Source organism: Elaeis guineensis, chromosome 12 (assembly GCF_000442705.2).
Source record: "Elaeis guineensis isolate ETL-2024a chromosome 12, EG11, whole genome shotgun sequence".
In the NCBI taxonomy this organism is placed as follows: domain Eukaryota; kingdom Viridiplantae; phylum Streptophyta; class Magnoliopsida; order Arecales; family Arecaceae; genus Elaeis; species Elaeis guineensis.
In genome coordinates this window covers 8,954,513-8,976,413 of record NC_026004.2, presented here as the reverse complement: position 1 = coordinate 8,976,413, position 21,901 = coordinate 8,954,513, and the positions used below count along the sequence as shown (strand labels likewise).

At 36.9% G+C, this 21,901-nt stretch overlaps 2 protein-coding genes across 7 annotated transcripts; one reads left to right on the top strand and one right to left on the bottom strand.

Annotated features, from left to right (window-relative positions):
- The first annotated feature begins 4,824 nt into the window (after positions 1-4,824).
- Positions 4,825-8,688, top strand: LOC105055381 (photosynthetic NDH subunit of lumenal location 3, chloroplastic). 5 transcript variants are annotated; one of them, XM_010937164.4, is made up of 3 exons: positions 4,825-4,940; positions 6,652-6,909; positions 8,394-8,688. In XM_010937164.4, the coding sequence occupies exons 2-3, from the start codon at positions 6,667-6,669 to the stop codon at positions 8,490-8,492; spliced, it is 342 nt and encodes a 113-aa protein (XP_010935466.1). In that variant the 5' UTR covers positions 4,825-4,940; positions 6,652-6,666; the 3' UTR covers positions 8,493-8,688. The 5 variants fall into 5 exon arrangements, with proteins under 5 accessions (XP_010935466.1, XP_010935465.1, XP_073102418.1 ...); XM_010937163.4 differs by having other exon boundaries at positions 4,841-5,071; XM_073246317.1 differs by lacking the exon at positions 4,825-4,940 and adding an exon at positions 5,110-6,241.
- Positions 8,689-9,127: 439 nt separating this feature from the next.
- LOC105055382 (uncharacterized) lies at positions 9,128-21,174 on the bottom strand. 2 transcript variants are annotated; one of them, XM_010937165.4, is made up of 8 exons: positions 19,715-21,173; positions 18,985-19,084; positions 17,168-17,236; positions 16,611-16,731; positions 12,719-12,807; positions 11,139-11,200; positions 10,903-11,020; positions 9,128-9,592 (listed from the first exon to the last, which is right to left on the bottom strand). In XM_010937165.4, the coding sequence occupies exons 1-8, from the start codon at positions 20,044-20,046 to the stop codon at positions 9,554-9,556; spliced, it is 930 nt and encodes a 309-aa protein (XP_010935467.1). In that variant the 5' UTR covers positions 20,047-21,173; the 3' UTR covers positions 9,128-9,553. The 2 variants fall into 2 exon arrangements, with proteins under 2 accessions (XP_010935467.1, XP_010935471.1); XM_010937169.4 differs by lacking the exon at positions 17,168-17,236 and having other exon boundaries at positions 19,715-21,174.
- Between the last annotated feature and the right edge of the window lie 727 nt (positions 21,175-21,901).

Below are 21,901 nucleotides of genomic sequence, written 5' to 3'. Positions count from 1 at the left end.
ACATGGCTTAATCCATTGAATCCGATCTAGCGTAGATATGGAACAATGTGTCCATCCAATCGCATAGACCTGTGCAATATTAGCTCCCTCCGACGACAAATGAGAAATCATGACTCCTTGCAATAATAAATAAAAATGTCAGTATAAAAATTAATTAAATATAATGAATTTTTTAAGAAGATGTTAATGATATAAATGCATACCTCACCATCCCATACTACCAATGACCGATGAGTAGGCTGATCATATAATACAGAATCATCTGCAAGCCCTGTATCCATGTATACAATATGCTGTAAGCATTGAACAATAGTTAATAAAAATATTTTATAAATAAATTTATTTTAATAACTTTGATTGGTTGCATTGCAATGTAGCGCTTATCAAACAAGAAAAACTTTCATTACAACTCTACTTAATACAGCATATGTATGTCTGACACTTAAGTACCTATCTTAAAGAAATAGTTTTAGTATAGTTCTATTTGATACAACATTACAATTGTATTGTTTCGGGGTAGATATCATTCTCCATTTCTCATTTTTGGACATGTCCGTCTATCATGGCCTGCCACTCTATAGACTCGACATGCAGACCGATTGCTAGATTCCCTCCAATCCATTACATTTTGTAGTCTCGAGGAGCATAGTCTGCCCTTCTGTCGTAACCGTTCTTGCATTGATATGATGATACAGTCACTGTGGCTTTGTAACCAATATTCTTGATATGGTATGGAATGAAATTGATGAGCATAACTGTAATGATAATCATTTAAGATGTAGCATCGATCAACATATCGTCAAAAATTAATTGCAACATAAGCACAGATAGCCATGACATGAGAACAAAGCAAATGATAGCACTGTCATTTTTGACACACACTTACACTCTGAAAGTCTCACTATCTGCACAATATATCATACAAACATTAACTATATAATTGTTAGATACAACTAAATCAGAATTTAATAAATATGAGCGATACTTGTCTCCTACATGTTGTTGCCTTTATTCATATAAGGCCCACGCAATGCCGTCTGCACTTGGAACATGCCACTAGCTTTATCAAAGCTTGTAACACTTGTGACATAGCTTTAGATTGGTTGGTGGTTACACGACCTGTAACAAATGGAGTAAATCTTTCACCTTGTTCTGATACATCAACTCCCTGAGCACAGCGACCATCAAAATATGATACAACACGAAAGAATGTCCATTATGTCAATGCAGTTATTGGCAGAAAGCATGTATTTTTAAGCACTTCATTAAAACACTCCAAGAAATTAGTAGTCATTATTCCATATCTCGGCCACCATCATGTGCTTGAATCTATTTATCTAAAGGAATTTCATTTAACCACTGAATCGTGTCCGATTTAAGTTTTTCAATCTTCCTTATATATTTCTCAAACTTTCTGATTTGTATTTGCATGCCAGCCTTCTTCATCATATCCCTTAGTTTTGAATCTCAGAATCACATATTAAAATTACTTGCTAGATGATGCAAGCAATATACATGGAATGCATGTGGTGGTTGCCAACCAAGAAACTGGTTATCTACTGCAAATAAAATACTAACATGTCGATCTGAGATCAAACATATATTCTGACGTATAGTAACAAAAGTTCCTATGCAAGCTAAGAACCAACCTCAGGTATCCGTAGACTCCTCATCTACTATAGCAAAATAAGAAAAAAATTTGATTATTCCCGTCCACAGTGGTTGCAATCATCATCTTCTCTCGATATTTTTTATATAAGAATGTAGTATCGATACTAATTATTGGTCGACGATATTTGAACCCTTCAATGGAAGGTGCATATGTCCCAAAAACATGATCAAATATAGCGTATGCTGGGTGACCTGTAGGAGTGCTGATAAATTTAATCTAAGAGTCGAGATTGAATTTCTCTATAGCATGCAACCACTTCGGTAGTAATTCATATGACCTATCCCAATCACCAAATCTATGGCCATTGCTTTTTACTTGGCCTTCCATAATTTTTTATAATCAGATGTATAGTTGAATCTATTCTTTAATACTGCATCAATGCCAGCAATGAAAATTATAGATACTTCTTTCACCAAATCCCATATTTCATTGATGACAAAATTAGAGTCTAGCCCATAATGATCCTAAGAAAGCATCGCAGACAAATATGTACGGACCAGTATATCATGTGATTTCAAAATTATCATGCCACTTAATTGCTCGAAGCATCCATTGACATCTCAACTCTCTGTTTTTACATTTAACAATCTACAGTTTTGGCTCCGACTTAATAACCTTGAATTCACGATGCCCATAGTTTGCAGTTCTACCTTATCTACAAAACAGAGCCCCTTACATAACTCTTCATTTTTTTATGCATTACACTGTACTTGCAATGCAGAACACATTGATACATTAATAGCTGCCCAATCAAAATGATTAAATGTTTCGAAAGGAGCTTCAAATACATAAAAATTTGGGACTCCTATGTCATTTAAATTTTCTATGTCACATAAGCTTCCAATATCAAGTAGACTTCCCGCGTCATATGATGTGCCAGCTTGTCGAGCATCCTCTTCGACATCATCTTTGCTTAGCACATCATCTTTCTGAAAAAGCCTATTATCTGTATGAACTATATCAATGGCAGCTGTATATAGTGATGCTTGTCTAATGATATTCTGTCACATCACCGTCTATTATACCAAACTGCTCCTCCATATATCTCAAACTTGTGTTCGTTGGGGCATTATCTGTAATGTACGGACTAGAGCAAATAATCTGTTCTCCGACTTATGTTGTCATTCCTAAATCCCTATCATCTACTTCAAAATTATCTCGGTTACGAATATCTCTGGCGTCTTCTATGGGTTGCACATTTAGGTACAACTCTACATCGGATAAATATAGATGAAAACTTACTATTGAAAAGATTATCTCTATATCATCGTTGTCGGTAATTGGAATAGCTTCATACTTGATTACTGATGGTTACACAACTTACGGATATATATATATATATATATATATATATATATATATATATATATATAATTTTATTTCATCTTCTATCGATGCAAAAGATTTTGTAAAACTTATCCTCCAACTTCTGATATTTCATTCCATATTTAATTCTAATGGCTTTTTGTGGTCGCCCATTACTCAATGCGGTCCATTCACTATCGAACCATTAAAATAATATAAGACTGTGATAATTTTTACCATATTTCACTACATACACAATAAAAAGAATAAACTTAGTGCAGCTATCAAAAAAATTTATATAAATTACAAATAAACTTGCATACACCCATTTTAGAGGGTTTACATGCATATATACCTGCATACATGCTTTTGCACTTGCATATGTAGATACATATGTACATACATATACTTGCAAAAATAGAGTTTCATATATATGTACATACATGCAAACATACATGTGTGCATACATACATGTGTATATCCATTCTTAATCTGCAAAAACTAAAAAAATTACTTACTTTAATATGCTCAAATAAAAACCTAACTTCTAATAAAATGTGGTATATCCAATGATAATTTAAACAACTTATTAATATATTTTAATTATAAGCATGTAGGTAATATTATCAAGGACTCATACTTCACATGGTAAGCTATGTTTTCGAAAATATAATTAGAGATATTAGGACATATAAAATATATACATAGACTATCCATCAAATTTGACAATATTGGAGTGTTAAAAAGATAATTTGAGTTTAAGTTATACTACAATTTAAATCAATAAGCAACATATAATTTTAAAATAATTATTTTTATATATTAAATATTAAAATATAATTAAAAAATTAATTAACTTACTTGTTCTTAATACATCGGAAGAGAGGAATGGGGAGGCTGGTCGGAGGTGGGGAGCCATCGCTCAAGGGAGAAGGAAAGTGGGAGGAGATGGCCACGACAAGAAAGAGGAGAATAGGGCTGGTCATGAGATGAGAAAGAGATCGATCGGAGAGGGGCAGAGGCCAGTCGCATGATGGAGAAGGGTCCGATCGAAGAGGCGAACACAAGTCGTAGGATAAAAAGAAGGTCGGTCGAGAAGGCAGAGGCCAGTCGTAAGGAGAGGAGACCCAAGACTATCGAGTGGAGAGGAGATCGATCATAAGCAGAGGGACCACGGGTGGGGAGGAGACCGATTGCGGGGGATCACAGGGTGGGGAGGAGATCGATTATGGGGGACCATGGGAAAGTCGGTAGGAGAAATTTGAAACAGTACGTTGAAAATACGATTTTAATTTAAAACTGTAACTTTAATATATGATTTTAATTTTTAAATTTAAATTTTTTTAAAATATAATAAATTACATGAAAAAAATATATGTTGAACATAAAATTTCAAATCCAAAATCATATGTCCAATACGTAATTTTTCTATGCAGTTGGCTGGAGTGCCTTGGGAAAATATGTTGGCATTGGGAATTCATTTGGGATTAAGTTTTAAAAAATATATATATTTAAAAAAAAAAAAAAAAATCCCCTAGTGGAGCCGATGCGCAAGCAAGAGGCATCGGGCCTCCATCGCGCGAGCCACCTGTACGCCTTGCCACGTGAATAGCAGCTTTTCCTCTCCTCCTTACGTAGGTGGTAGGCCCTACATTTTTATTCAGCCTGGGCCCACACAAAGGGATGAGGAAAAGATTTAGCAAACCACGGGTGAGCGTGCAGTGCACACCACACCGAACTCAGGGATCAGCATCCATCCACCTGTAAGAAATCTAATGCCAATAAAAATAAAAATAAAAGCCCACCTTTGGGGAACGAGCGAGATGTCCTCGGAGCGAAACGGCCAACGGGAAGCGGCCTCTCTATAATAAGAGCCACAAACCCGAAGCGTTTTCTCTCTCTAGGTGGCATGGCTTGCAAACATACGTCTTAATCTACGGCCACCCTTATATTGTTTCCAATCGTACGGAAAAATTCCTCCTCAAGTTACACCTTTTGTTTTTCTAAATCAAAATTGATTTTAGTAATAATCATTCCGCGAGTGAATCCATTAAGGAGAAATAAAGAAGCCCAGTAGATTTTGAGGAAGCCAAGGTGGGTTTTTTTTCTTTTTTTTTTTTTCCTCCTTTCTTTTAACCTTGTTCTTGCTGTTTCTTGTTATTTTAAAGACCAGGGAGGATTTGTTTATTTATTGTTTGATTTATTAGGCTGTAAAAGTTGTGCTCTTTTGCGGTGTTTTTCGCTTTTTTAGGTATGATATTTGGGTATCTGAAAAGGGGATTAATGTTTTTTCAGCTGGTTTGATTTTCTTGGATTTGATCTGTTGTTTGGTGGAAGAAAGTTAAGTTTTTGATTTGATTCAACTCTCAAGTTCCCAGACAACACCTTTTTTATTTAATCCTTTCCCTTTCTTCTATTATGTTTCTTTTTTCCCCTCTGTGGGATTTGGGATGGAGTTTTATAATATATAATTTTGTTAGGTGTTGTGTTCTTTGATTCAATCTCTGCAATCAAATTTGGGTTATGGGGATTTTTTTTTTTTTTCTTCTTTTTCTGTTTCGGGTATGAGTTTTAGTTTGATGGATGATTTCCAGGAGAAATGTTGCGACGTAGGGACCAATATTTACACTTCAGGAAATCCGAAGGGAACATTACTGATACCCTCATCCGTTCCCAAGCTCTTCGTTTGCAGCCTTTTTCAGTAAAAGATGTATCCTGGATTTCCCCAATTTTTTTTTAAAGAAGTTTTTTTTTCCAACCATGTTACTCTTCTTGACTTCCATTGGTGTCCTTTTTATATTTAAAGACAAGAAGCAGTTTGCCTCGGTGACTAACTCATCCTTAATTTCTTAGACAGAATCCTGAATTCTTCATCTTTAAATCACCTGTTGTGATATACAAGGAAGCAGTTTGCCTTTTTTTTTATATATATAATAAGATGACCAGCTCATCCTTAATTTGTTGGATAGAATTCTGAATTCTTTATCTTTAGATCACCTGTGCCAAAGGCTTGCTCTTTTTAATTCCGAGCATTGCTTTGCCAATTTCGATTCGTTTCTTCATAGTGCTGCCTACAGTTGTGGTCACCGTTTTTGCATATAAAACTTGGTCTTTATTCAGGCTCTGATTCAATTGCTGCTTTTCCCAGATGAAACAAAGTTCCAATACCTTCCTCTTTGTTGATTGCTCTTGTATTAATTAATGTTTCAGATACACAGTCCCATAACAGAGCTGCAACTGTTGTTCTATATATTTATAGACAAGGTTAGATTCCTTCCTTCATGTCTTGGTTGTCTGTGGTTTATGCTGGAAAGTGACTTGTGGGCTTCTGATTTGGTACCTTTCCTTCTTTTAAAGCTTAGGCAATGCTCAAATGGAGCTGGCCTTATGATTTGCCTTAAGTGCATTAGAGGACCCCATAGCTTATCATCTTGCAAAATTTTGGATTTTATATGATTGGATTACCCTATAGCATAGCTCTTTGCATAGTGTGGGCTCAGTTTCCAAACAAATTTCAGAAGGTGACTTGTCTTCAATCCTTTTTGGTATTGCTGTTGAAAATGAACCACCAGCTCATTACCTTCTTGTTAGTAGGACTGCTAATCCATCTATGAATTGTTTGTTCTGTGAGTCTGGGCTATCAGAATTTGGTTGGATTTTGTTTGTGTTCTCAGGCAAGGAGAGGAGCAATGGAGGACATGATCTACAAGGGGAGCGTCCTTCGGATTAAGAAGTGTGCATTTGATTTCCTTTCATTGGAGGAGGATCTGATAGATGATGATGATGACTCATGGGAGCTGATGGGAAGAGATCTCCGGCTTAAATCGACCTTTTTATACTGTGATCTCAACCATGTTATCTCAAATTCTCATGACGAGCACAAGAAGACTCTCACTGATCTTGGCAATAAGTTGTTCTACTTCATGGAAGAGGTACTCTAGCTTCTCTTTTTTCCCTGTTTACAGCTATTTTCAGTGTTAAAACAAATCAATTCATATTACGATATCAGTGATATCTTCATTCTTTGATGAGATGTGTCGATGTCAGTTATATGAATGGCATTCAGGCCTGATATGGATCTTATTTTGTAGGAGTACTTTTCTTAGAAATTTGAAGTCTGGAGAGTGAAAGAACTGCCTTTTTTTTTTTTATCTCTTTGGTTTCTCAAGTAACAACCAGAATTTACATATAATATAGATAAGGTTAATGATACCAATAAACAACGGTGCTAGCTTAGCCTAACCCAACTGCAAACTAAGTATTTAGGTCTTTGTACACATAGGAAGGGATGTTCAAATTTTATTCTTTCAAATGTGGTTTTGTTGTGTACCAAGTTTAACATACTTTATTAGCTCAATAATGGAAGTCCTTGTAATTACAGCTTTAATGACTCAAAATTGATCCAACTGAGGCGCATCATGGTTTTTGATGTACTGCTCTGGGCCTGTCAATGCTGTCTTTATAATTTGGCAAGGCAGAGGCTGGCGTCTATCAAATCCCCTGGGGCTTTTCTTGGGGTAGTAAAGGAGTGCCTCCATAGTTGATCCCCTTTGGTCGAGTTAGTATGGTTAGTTATTAGAAATTAGTGTTTTGGTCAATGTTGGTTTGCACCCTCTATTACGGAGAAAATATCCATCAATGATGGAATAAGCGCTCAGACCATCAAAGTTGGCATGGAAGAAACTCTGGTTCCTTGTCAAAGTTGGACGATAGTTGCTGTTGAACATTAGAAGTTCTAGAGATTCTTAGCCCTTAAAAACTGACCTTCTCGGTCGTCATATGTTAAGAATCAAATCCGTATTGTGAATTCAAAGTATTATTATGTCTCCTAAGTCCAAAATTTTGGAAACTTGCAATACACCAAAAAAAATAAATAAAACAACAAAACACTAGCAGCCATTCTGACCCTACCATTGATTCCTAAAATTGGCAAGTTCTAGCTTGAGACCACCTCTCACAGGCACTATTTCAGTGCAAGTCAGAAATGGTGGCCTCTTTTTTCTGGTGAAAAAAATAGGGGCCTGTTGCAATTAGCAACATCACCAAGAAAACAGGCCGAATTAGTTACTGTAAGCTAACTTGACTTTCCTCTCTTAGGACGTTGGGTAGCCTTTTGCTTAATTTTTTTTCAAAAAAGTCACATCATTTGGATTGACTTTGAGAAGCCCAAAACATGTTGCACATATAATGCCCCAGTAAAGGGTGTCAGCTTGTGTAATTGGTAAAATTCATTGGACGTTGATGCTAATGACTTGCCCTCACCTGATTTTTAGCCACACTTCCTCCCATCCTGGTTCTCGAATGAAAAAAAGAAAAGAAAAACACTAATGACATACTGTACAGTTAATTCAGTGAATAATATGATACCTTCTGTTTTTGATGTCCAATTAAGTTTTCTTGCTTTTTGTGATAACAGCTGGATCAGGCAGTGAAGAGCAGAAGCATCTCTCTAATACAGATCCATTACAATGATGCAGCTCATGTGTTGCAGGAAGTGATCATGTCACTTCATTAGATCCAAAGTGGACTTTAAAACAGAACTGTTATCCGAGGAAGTGAGAGAGAAATGACCTCCCAAGTAGTTTCCTCTTTTCCTTTGTTTTATTTCTCTTTTCTCTGTAAAAAAAATGAGGGGAAAAAAAAAAAGAAGGGCATATGGTACCTTCATGTAAATAGTGACTGCATCAACGAAAGCAAATGATCTTACTCTCTTTGTTGCTCTTTTAGCTCTTCTAACCTCATTACCCATCTGAGCTAAGACTACTGTTTTCTGACCAAGCTCATGTAGCCACGGATCCGGATGTCAAAATCTTTACCATAGTCAGAGCAGACCAAGAAGGCATAGAACCCTCCATTTTAACCTACTCAATGTACTAAAACAGTTCAAACAAGGCAAGGTGGAGAATTTGTTGCTCATTTCATCGTATTTGCTTTCTGAACATTTTGAGGCAATATGCCGGATCCACCACAAAAAAAAAGAGGTGGGGATTGCTTTGAAAACAGGAGCCATAATTCAAAATTTCAAATCTTGTATCCTCGTTTCGCAGGCCCAGGCCTAACAAAAGATGGAAGACACTGCATGATCAAAGCTTCGTAGAAAGATGTTTAACTGTCACACATTTATGCCCAACTACTTTTTTTTTTGTCGGATTTACATAATTTTTTCTGATTAATTCAGCATGGAGAATAATTGGATTCCAAAATGGTACATTTCCAATGCCATGAGCAATTTTGGAGAAGAATGTGATAACAACGTAAAGGAATTGATAATATGCAAACACCAAAATTGTTCCCATTTGAAGGTTCCTCTCCCTTTCTGAAGCATAGACATACAAGCTTCGTACCAGCAACGATACATACGAAGTCAGGTTAGAAGAGAGAGCCTCTTATTACCTGGAGCTCGGGTTGGTGTGATGTATTTCTTCATTTCAGAATGGGATCTTCCTCTTGGACGATATTTTTACATCATAGAGAAAGCTCCCACCACTTTGAGGCATTTACAGAAGGTGTTTTGAGTAATTACCCGAACCTGTGTGCACCTCATCCTTCGGTTGGTCATCAGCATCTTAGCTCTCGCTAGGGATTCACGCCTCTTGCTGCACCAAAGACAACATCCTTCCAAAAAAAAAGAAAAACATCACAGATTATAAGTGATTGATGTTCGCACTCTCTCTAAAATAAAAGAACGCCCTACTTTTAAAGCTTATCCAAACACCCGAACTAGCCCCACATCCCACCCTCCACACACACGCTGCAAAAAATAAAATAAAATAAAATTCCTCATTTGGAAAAAGGGCGAAGAAAGCAACGTGAGAGCCTTGCTATACAATTAAGCAAAATAAATAGATAACAAATAAATAAATAAGTAAAAGACCAAGAAGGGCAGTCATGACCAGCATTTGACTCTTGGAAATACAACTGGAAACAAATTTGATTTCCCATTCCATTGCCTGGTTGGATAACTAACAAGAAATTCTAGCTAATAAATGAATTTATAACATTTAATCACCACACTCGCTGTATTACTTAAGCAAGAATTACATTATCCACCATAAAGCCGCATCCGAATTTTAATGCTGATGCACGAAAATAATGGGGCAGTAATAGAATGAAACCCCGTTTGATTTCACCACCCTGCCATAAATCCACATCAAACTTTCAACATTTATGGACAGACATGGTAGCATACCCTTGAATGCCACACTAACATAGCTGGTTAACCCAAAAATCAACAGCATTCCCCTAAATTGAGAGGGCAATTGAGTAGCACTTTGATCATAATCATAAGTTGGAATTGTTAAAGCTCTGCATGGTAGGAAAGAGGAAATGGATAGGTTTTAAGTATGGTAATGATACAAATGGGCATCAAATTAAATGTATTCTTATAGGTATTAACAACATAGGAACAAGGACATCAGGATTTTAGTTGGGAGTGGCCATCCTGAGGCCTTTATCCTCTCCCCTTGTTTCATTTATCGAGTGACATGATGGTGATTTTCATCATTGTTTGCTCAAAACTACACCACCTAAACAAAAGCCGGGGAACATAGTAGGCCAAGAAGTAAAATGGGATGAGAGCACATCTATAGCACTCTGCAACCAAGCTCTGATTACTGGAAATGGCCAGCCACTCAGAAAGTAAATTTTCAGGAATTATCTCATGAAGGTTGAAATCACAAGACAGATCTGCATTCTTGCCAAACTATCAGTGTTGGTCTTCTACGAAATATGTGACAGGGTGAGATCTGTTGGCGTTACTGCAGGTTACATAATAAGGGAGAGGACATAATAAGTAGGGGAAAGGATATGATAAGTACGGGAGAGGACACCACCACCCACCTTCAGACTGACATGATCCAACTTTTGGAGTGCCAAAAAAATATATTAAAAAGAAACGTCAAAGTTAAGAAGCATCAAAATCTTACCTTCCCATTAAACGAGACAACAGATTTGAGGAGTTCCTCATTGATCAACACTGACAAATGAGGCAATGGACTCATTATCCCAGGAACCTGATTCATTGTTGGAGGCCACTCGCTCATTCTGTACAAAATTAACATTGATAATTATACAAATAATTAATAACATATTTGGGCGGATATTAAAAAAATAACTGTAACAATTTAAGTAAAATTTTTAGAAAAACTGAATCGAATCATACCTACGCAAAATAGATGTGAAGTTGTTTCTTGCACGAAGAAATAACTCGATGTTCTCTCGTATCTGCAAGATTGGGATGACTTTTAATAGAAAGCACAAACTAAACATGACATTTTTTAGGGATGTTCACTTGGTTCAGATATATTACATCAGAAAATAGGACAAGAAAAAAAGCCTATAGACTAGCATTCCGAATTAAACTGCTCCTATAATATTGCATGTTTAGATCCCAAAATATAAACTCCTGATAAAATGCCACAATGAACCATAATAGACTAGATTTTAATCCATAACATTAGCATGCAAATAAATTCATGTGACAGAACAATGTTTTACAATATTGTGCAAAATGAGCAATTGGTAGTTTGTGCTTTACCAGGAGCCAGGTTTATTGCTCCAGCCTTTTCAGTTTGAGAATGGTGGCGGACATAGAAGCCAGGGTACATTACACAGAGAAAGATGAAAATGGGATTTCTTACTTAGAATTCATGTTCTTTGATTTTATAAAGCCCCTTTTTTTTAATTCTATTGCTTGATTTGCACTATATATATGCTTTGCCACATAATCATATTTGTTTTTGCACTAACCTTTCTCCCTTCTTGCTGACTCACTTTCTGATTGGTATGTTCATTTTGTTTGGCACCATTACTAAGTAATTATGAGAAATCTCAACCTAATGTGAGTAGTTTGTACAGCAAAATTGTTGCATGTTTAAGATCAAGAACTCCAGTACTTTATTTGTTCAGTCTCTTCTATCCAGATATAGAAGTAACCATGGTTACTAAAATCCTGATTGAATATTTAGTCTTTGAATCATACTTCCATGCTTAGTGAAATATGACGCAGCAAATCTACATAAAACATGTTAAATGTATTGGGTGTAAAGAAATTATGCAATGACTAGAAGGTAGTTTTTCATTTAAGCAAATGGCTAATATGAGGGTTCCTCAGCTGAAGTTTTAAAACTTGGCTTTCCCTATGTACTGGCATAGCTTGCATAGAGAACCAAAATGATATAAACATCAGAAATCATTGTATCCTACCCAAGAACATGCAATTCCATGCCATTGACAAAAGCTTTTGTACCTAAAGAAATCAGTGTGTCCTAAACCTCTAATATTTCCCTAAAGAACTTCATAATTCCATTCTTTTCCTTTCTACTTCCCGGAATTTTTCATATTTACATGCCATGGAGGAAAGCTCTTCTACCTAAAATCACGTGCTTCCACATTCAAGCTCATTTATGTACACTTGTCTATGTGGCACTCCATGGTATATGGCTGAGCCTATAAGAACAACATGTAGGCATTGGTGGTGTCTGATCAAGTCTTTTAAAGGCTTTACAAATTTCAGAAATATGTTTAGTATCTTCTAATCTACATTTTCTTCATTCAAAAATATGCATCTAAAATTTTTGCAGGTGCAAAACCAAGACCTTTGCAACAGTAATAGGAATAATTGCACAATTGTTTCAGAAAGTGATAAACAACACTCAGAGACTCATGACTTATTTTCTAATGGTATGAAGAAGCATAAACCCAATCTAAGAACTAGATAAAGAAGACAGTTAAATCTCAAACCTTGAATGTTGCAAGATTTGCTGAAATCTGGCTTAACATTTGAACATTTTCATCCAGAAGATGCTGAATTGCACCATCTAAAGTGGGGCCTATCCAATAACAGCAGCAATAACACAACGACAAAATAAGATAAGCAGGAAGCAAAGGACTTTATGATGTAAATGTTTCAGTTATTCAGTAATAGAACAAAAAAGGAATAGCTAGACCCATACTAAAAGATGGCAAAATTAAATCAAATACATTCTTTCCCATCTCACGGGAAAAAGATGGGCACAACATACTTCTGGTTACAATCACATGGAGACAATGACAGGTCGAAAACTTGCATATCGAGATATATCATCACCAGAGGAGACCTTCTCCAAGCAATACATATACAATAAGTACTTAATCAAATTAAACGAACAGCAAGAGAACCCCAATGAACTTAATCTGTATAAACATGATTCTTTACAGGTATTTAATGTGTTTAGCTACTGGAATAAAGCTAAAGAATATTTATTCTCCATCTTATTAGGTTGTTAAGATTACCAAGTACAGCTGAGAAACTGTGCATGATAAGAAAACATCTTTTTGATCTCAAGGTAACAACTTGTGACAAAAGTATTATACCATATCTGCTGATCTAGCCATGGTGTAGTAGAATATTGGTGTTCAACATATCAATGTTCACCAGAAGAAGACCCATTTGGAAGGGCTCGAATATTTTGTTATAATTTGTATATCACCTGTTTTTATATGCATACTTCCCCACTCTTTAGAAGAACTTATCAAGAGATAAACAAATAGTATTAATATGAGAAGGGGAAGTGCTCTTTCTATCATACAAAAAACCAAAAAAAAAAAAAACATACAAGTAAATAACAATATCAATAGAAGAACAAATGAAATACAAGAAATTATCTCATATTAAACATGGCAAACCAAACCATTGATAAATTCTGTATTTGCAGGAACAAAGGAATTCCACGAAACCAGCAACAAAGTAAAATTCATTACCAGTATATTTATCTACTTTCTCAAAACATATCCTCCAGGAAAATTCATTACCATAAGTACATATTTTGTCTGATGTGATAGTCTTTTTGATTTGTGTAGCCTTTGCTTTCAAAATCTTATCCCAACTTATTTTGCTTAAGAAATTCACATGCGCATTCATTTGGGACAGTATTTCGAGCCTGTTTGGATGCCCCGATATATCATCCATGGATAAGTTCTTCGAACAGCTGAAGTTAAGAGAGAATTAACGACTGGAAAGAAGAATTTGATGGATCAAGGGAGCTCTGAGATCACAACTCCCAAAAAAAATCAGGATTTTTTGTGGTCCTCGTAAAAGGTGATTTATGCTATTCGTGGTTTCTTAGGATTGCGAGCTCGAACATTTCCGTGAATGAAAAAGTTCCATCTCTTTCTATCTCTTCCTCTGATCACCTGTTCTCACCATCCGCCCTATATGGATAAATACCACAGACTATCTATCAGAATGCCCAAACAGGCCCTTCCTTTGGTCCACTGGCCTATTTATGTCTTTGAGATAAACATGGCCTCTTGCATAGGAAGTTATTATCTTAACACTTCAACCAGACCCTTTGCAGACGAGAGAAATTCTAGAAGGCTGCTCACGGTCACATGCTCATCTGGTACAAAAACATATATATTTACCAACCTGCCAACTAGCCATTTAGGTTTAAGGTAGGGCCCTCTTTTGCCTAAATTTGCCTTGACTAGGAATTTGATGCCAAATTGGGGGGTTTGATATGAGGCTGATAGCTAGTCATAAAATCTGCTCAAACGCATACCTGATGGGAAAAGCCTTGGATGATGATGATGATGCCTATATGCACCTATATGTGTCCTGCATGCATTATTCATGTACAAATAGCAAAACGACAATTTGAATCAATTTAACATTAAACATAATTGCCATACTTGGAACTATATATTGCACAAACTCCATTAAAGTGGACCATCAATGCTATCATCAGAGCTTGCTTTCTGGACAATATAAGAACCATACATACCAAGTGCCTTCATAGAACTTGTTAACATAACAATCAAACCATTTGTTGTCTTGGGAACATCTACAGTGGAAAAATTAGGCCAAGAATAAATGGCAAGATAAGCCCGATTCCAGACAAAAAGCAGCAAGGTATTATCAGAATTATTCCACACAAGGGGCCGTATTAGTTCTTGAGAGAAAGGAGGAAGTCATTGGCCTGTCATCTTAAAGGCAACCTAATAAAATTCAGATTTAACCCATGGCTAACAAAATTACTGGAGATCAGAATATTTATCGCATGTTCTACTCTCCCTCAACCAAACACAGTGTAAAGGGTTTATTCAAGTGCCTAGCTATACTTTGAGGTTACACATATATGGAGATAATGCACACAGAATGGAATGTTAAATAAGTGCCTGTATGATCAATCCAGTCCTCTAGTGTCAGGGACCACAATAGAGTTGAAAATGTGCAGAAATAAATTCCAGATAAGAACCGGAATATTCTTCCTTGATGGCAGTCAAAAAGGCAAGACAAAGAGAGGAGGAGAACAGTTGGATTAGTATAGATAGGTGTTAACAGAATGGAAAAACCTCTGCCTACCCACTTTTACTCAACATATTTATAATCATGCAAAATTCATTTCTCCATGGGCTCACATCTATGGACACTTAAACAATGTGTCCCAACTTATCTCTAATGTACTTGAGCTGTAACATTGCCTCACTAATGTAACTTTCCAATCCACCTAAAACTCCAGAATTAGTGTGCTAGGATGCTAAGATAACGTAGGAATGACATATGAATAGTTATACAGTGTGGTGTAACTCTCTCATTGGACCTCTTGTGACAGTCAATACCTAACACAACATGTTGCCAGTGAGAGAAGAAATAGGAGAGCAGCATGTCAGGTATGTGATATTTGCCATAAGACTTTTGTGTTACTTTAGCACTTTTCCTGAGTACTTTCCTAAGAAATATAACCAAAAATTATAAATTCATATTTCAACAAAATTCAACACAAAACATCATCATCATAATTAATTTGAAACACAATCCTAGACCTACAGAGGCTAAAAGTTTTAACTCATAGAGGCTAGTCGGCTAGTTCTACTCATAATATGGGTGAAAATTGCAACAAAATATAAATATGTGACCTGGTCTCAAAAGACAGATGAAATACTGCTAAGACTCGATAAGAATAGCAAACTAAGGGAAAACAAAACTCAAAATTGAGAATAACTAAATCAAACTTAATTTGGATCTAAATTACATTATTGGTTAACATTCAAGAGTTCCAATATTCAATGGTGTTTACATATGAGATACCTAAATTGGCTTACAAGGTGATTTGAGATATCTGACAATCTTGGAGTTGTCAGACCAATAGCCTCTTCAAATTTTCTCATCTTCTTCCTCCACTTACCGAATTGAAGGCTTCAAGTTATACTCCCCACCCAATTCTGCTAATATCAAGTAGACATAGTGGTTTGCCATTCAAACAGTGGAAGTTGGTGGTTGATTAAATTGAAATTGCAAATATTCTGCAACCAGCAGAGATAAATTCAAAAGATCGTCCGAATCTACTCAAGGAAGATATGAAGCCTTTGTCGAAGTTCATTGATACAGTAAGAATTAATTGGTTATCATGTTTAATTTCCAATGAATTCTTTACATGCTCTGTGAGTTGCACTTGCATTTACAATGATAGCATCATTGGTCAAGTGGAAGTAAATCGGCCTAATCTAATATTTCTAAAAAAGCATTAAATGAATCGCATTATCAATAAGCATGGAAAATTTAGAACAACAGAAAAAGTAAACATGAAAGTTAAACCTAATAGCATAGAAAAAAGCAACTTAATAAAATCCCCATAACAAATGAACAACCCACCTCCATGGGAAAAATGATCATGGTGGTTCACATTATGATGCATCATAAGTGAATAGGGGGACATGTTGTCTGATGGAACCATACGAACATTTGCTGTTGAGGAAGAAGCCACCATTTTTTCCTGAACTCATTATTAAGAGATTTGAGTTGGTAAATGAAGACTGTCTTTTAAATATCTAAAAAAATTATCAAGTAATTTAAAGATAGAAACATAGTATACAGTGCAACCGGATAGCTTTATGATATCCTGAATAGATTTTTTCCCCTTAATTGAATGTGAAGAAGAATACGAGGATTTTCTAGGAGAGGAATCATGAGAAATCAAAATCCAAAGCATGGCATTTATCATATATACCGTGAAGTTACAAAGCCACTTAAATACAAACTAAGATTCTGCCTTGATATGATTTAGAAGCAAACATCATAAATAATTATGCCAATCTACTACATGAATTCCTAAGCTAAAGTTGTGAATAGATAATCAAATAATATAGAAGGATATCAACAGGAAATTCATAATGATAGGTACAAAGAAGTTCACTAGTAAAAATTGTTACCTTAGTGTCCTTTATTTTCTTTCCTGCATAATGTTCTTCAGGCTTCCGTCGTTTACCATTTACCTTATTCTACGTAGATACCAGTATATCAGTATTTATATAGAAACAAATTAAATGCAAGTTGGTTAAGCTTATAAAAAAGTTTATAACAGTGATCATCAGACTGAGTAAGAATTAGTGGAGACTTAACTTATTACTATCAAATCTAAGAATTTCTATACAAGATGATGAGAAATCATCTTTGATAAAGCATGTAAAGATTGTGTGCTTACATAAGAGACAGATGGATTTTATTTGTTACATCATGATGAGATTAATACTGAATTTATTAAGTAATTTTGCTGAATATGCACACTTTTTGATATAGCTCCAGCTGTGCATATAATGAATTTATGAGCAATCCATTACCCTATGTGTTCGGCCCCCAAGCTATTTCTGGGCATTCAAAACATAGAAGACCTTGATTTTCCATCTAGTTAACTCTAAGTTATAGGAAAACAAATAGATCAGCTGTCAAATTCAAAGGACATAACGAACCTAAATGGAGTCTGCTTATCATTCACTATAATCTTAAATTACAAGCAAGCATAGAAGGGGCATTTTGTTCTTTAAGTCATATCATGTCATCTAAACCCACACAGTGCTTAAGATCTACAGTTCATCTGGTGCATAAATTAATTCTGTGTTAAGCATGAAAAAATAGCAGACTTTTGGAGTGAATGAACGATCTTACAAGGCAGAAAACCAAATTTATACATTTGCAAGTGTAAGGATTCAGATTCTATGGCAGCACTAAAGGGTTGAAATATATGATTCATGAACCAAGTACAACATAAAAATCCTTGTACAAATTCAAAGTATGGACAAATACCTGTGTAGATGGCCTAATGGACATGTTGGAGTTCATTGAGGCCATATGCATGTGCCATAAAATAAGCTAGGATGCAAACCACTGAGGACCTATGCACATGCCCCCTCCCAAAAAGAGGGTAACAAAAGACAATGTTTTCTTTCTTTGAAAACTTGAAATAAAATATGGATCATATAACATACATTGCCACAAGGATGTTTGAGCTAACCAGCTGAAAAGAATCAAAGAGTAATCGTTGGGTCTTAATTGGGCCTTATTCAGCCTAAACAACCCAAATATAAACTAGAAGATTTCTGTTGTTTGCTATAACCGGTATTCTAAACCCAGTAACCAGACTGAACCATGGTGGGAAAGTCAAAGGTTTTCAATTCAACTGCAAGTCAACCGCTATCAGACCAACCAACCCCAACTCCTTATCAATTCGGAATCTTCCAGAAAATACTCCTCTTCATCCAGCATTCCCCACACAAAAATTCCCCTTCAGTTTCTAACAGGATGCTCCTCAACCTTGCATGAACCGAGCCTCCAAGACTCACTCTCCCTCTCCCTCCCGCTCTCCCACATCCAATTGCCCAAATGTAATTGCACCAGATCAAACCAGATGAAGACTAGGCCACCTCTCTGTAAGAGTTGGTAATGCCTCCACGAGATCTGATCATGCCACCATCATTCACAAGAGACCCAAGTTCATTGCCTCCCATCCTGACAAGACCTGGCTGCCATGTCACTACCTCACCATGAGTCTTTGGGATAGCGAAGATATCATACAACGTATGTAAATCAGCATCAACAAGTTCCAATCATATTAAAATTTTTTAGATCAAATAAGTAATGAGAGAATAAAAAACAAGATAAATAGAAGCATCAAGAATGTAGCATCTATGATAACAAAGTCTAGATAATTAAGGATGAGATATCTGAATAACAGAGGTGCTAAAGAACTTACACTCATCCAGCGGCACCTCATCGCAACATCCCTTATAGTCTTCTCTGGGAGCATAGCTGCTATCTTTATATACTTCATAAAATTTGGTTCATGAGCATATCTGAAATTGTTAAAAGAAAAACTAATTCTAACTAAAAACTAAAGGGCAAAAGAAGAAGCAGAAGAAATGGATGGATAATATTCATTACATGTTTAAGGCATTCCAAATAGTTTAGAAAAGCAAGAAAACACTAATCACTGAAATGGATGAGTATTAGCTATTAAGTGAAACAAATCATATGCCTGAATAGTTCATATGCTTGCACCAAGCCGTCTGTCAGAATGAAACTTTTAAAAAGATATGAGTAGCAAAACTGCACAGATATAGAAAATTTCAATTTCAGCAAGCTTTCATGAATGAAACACTACCAGAAAGTTGGATCTGCGTGATAACAGAAAATTAAAGAAAGATCAAAAACACATCTTGTCACATTTCAAGTAAATGTTATAAATTATTATTAAAATTTATCCTAATATTTCAAATATCATATCTCCAACATTTGCCTTACTTACACTAGAGACTTCACCGAACACTCCAAATAACCAAATCCCTCTACGGAATTATTTTTTCCCCCCAAACTACCAATATTAGCGTTGGAATGAATGAACTGCGACATTAAGATTGCAGGTAGCTAGAAGGACATTAAAAGTAGAAAGCCGAAAGAGGAAAACAAAAACATTCATTACGTACTTAATAAGACCTTCATTCAATTTAGCCACTTCTTGAGCAGACCAATCTGAACCTGACACAGTACCAGGCTTAAACGTGTGGACATGATCATGACGAACATTGCTTGAAGAGCTCCCAGCTGCACTTATTGCAGGCATATTGTTAATCATTGTGGGGCTACCAGAGAGCAACAACCCACGGGTGCTGCTGCTCATGCCTGAACTGCTCACGTCCCCAGAAATCATCCCAGTGGTGCTATTTCTTGCCCCTGACTGGAAAGAAAGCATGTGTCGATTGCAAAAGGAGGATGGAATGGTTCCTTGATGAAAGCCCATATTCGAATCAGCTGCCATTTATATCCTAAAACCACTAACTTACTTCGCACTTTCCAGATTACACTATGATTTGCCCTAAGAAACCTCAACCAATTGCTGCTCCTTTCCTTTATGGAACAGTTTGCGCCCTTAAGCTACGATTAGACTATTTTCACTACTAGACAACCTCAAAAATCTTTTAGCAGACCAAGATTCCTCTCAGAATTCCCTCAGAAAGAACACGAATTCGATGAATATTTATGGATAACTTCTTAGGCAACCATTCTTTGACCACCTAGGAAGCTCCACAGCATCCAAAAATCAAAGATATCAACCTGCAACGATTCCAGCACCCTCCCCTCTGCAACAAAAGCAAGTCCTCTTTTTCCCTGTTCTGCGTGTAGCCAAAAATTACAAAATTTCAGCTCAAGAACACATGATTCATCAGAACACGATCTCACGTTCCAAAGTCCAATCAGATCGCATAGAAATCATTGGACCATGCCCTAGGACTCACCCTTCTACAAATCCCCAAGACCATCTAAAATTCCTATTCCACCGCACCCCAGACGACCCCAAAATCACAACGAAGCCAAAAATGGAAATAATAACAATAATAAAAAAAACCTTATATGATTCTTTAAAGATGCATACCGAAACCCTTTCACCCACCAATCTCAAGAACCCACTTCAAACAATCCTCCCACCACCCAAACCCCAAGAAACGCACCCCCAAGAACCAAACCAAAACAAAAATATCTCGACAATAAACCAACAAAAATCACCGCTTTCAGAGACTCTCCCGGGTCTAGCACGTTCTTCTTCGTCCTCCGAGGCACGGAGAACGAAAACCCCCCCCCAGCAAGATTCGGACCCTTTCGATCGTTTCCTTCTGCACTCCTCCCTTCTCGCCAATGGGAAGAGAGCGAAGGTCCGCCCCTTTTCCGAGGGGCGGCGATAAATAATAATGGAATCTCTGGAACTCAACGCACCGAAACGAATCTCAACACCGCCATTAGATACCTCGATCCTTCTCTCCTAAGCCCTCTGTTACTCAATTTCTCTCAATATTTTTCTCCCTTTCTCCTCCTCCTCCTCCTCCTCGTCTCTCCTTCTCTCCCCCTCTCTGAGAGCTCTGCAACTAGTTGTAGTGCCCATCCCGTTCCACTTCCACCTAGCCTGCTCTAGTTGGACTTATCACGCAATCGACCTTGAGTTCGACTCTTAATTACGGGAATGCCAGTTGGCGGCAAAGTCTCCTCTCTAACGCTGACAGCTGGTGAATAGATTCAAACGATACCAGCCGCTGGATTTCCTATCCCTCTCGGACAGCTGAGATCGTTTTACGCTTCTGATCCAGAACACCGCGGATACCCGAAACGCGATCCGGAATCAACGATTTTTGAAAAGGAAGGAGTGATCCCGTAGGGCTGACGTTGTTTTCGAGAACAGGAATCTAACTGACAACGGATTAGGAGCTCTTCAAAATTACTTTTCTCCGTCACCAATCTCCAGAAAGGCCCTCCGGATCTTCTGCAACGCATGTTACCGACGGCTCGGAGTTGTATCTTTCGCGCAAAAGAAGGATTTACCTCCCTTCGCACGAATCCACCTGCCACTCTGCGAGCGGTGCGGACTGATCGGAGCGCTTTGAGAGCTGTGCGCCGGGTGATCCAACGGTGGAGTCGGGCGAAGGAAGGTGAATCCTCCGTTCGAGCGAGAGCGATACACGTGGGCCCCACTGAGGAGCGAAGGAAGAAAGATCATCCTACGGCCGCGGATTCGTACAGGGAGAGGTTTAAGTTTCGCCGTACTGGCGTACTTGCATCGAAGCCCGGGTGGCATTCGTAGCCGGCCAAATGGGTAAAGAGTGGTTATATAATATGGTAAAAGG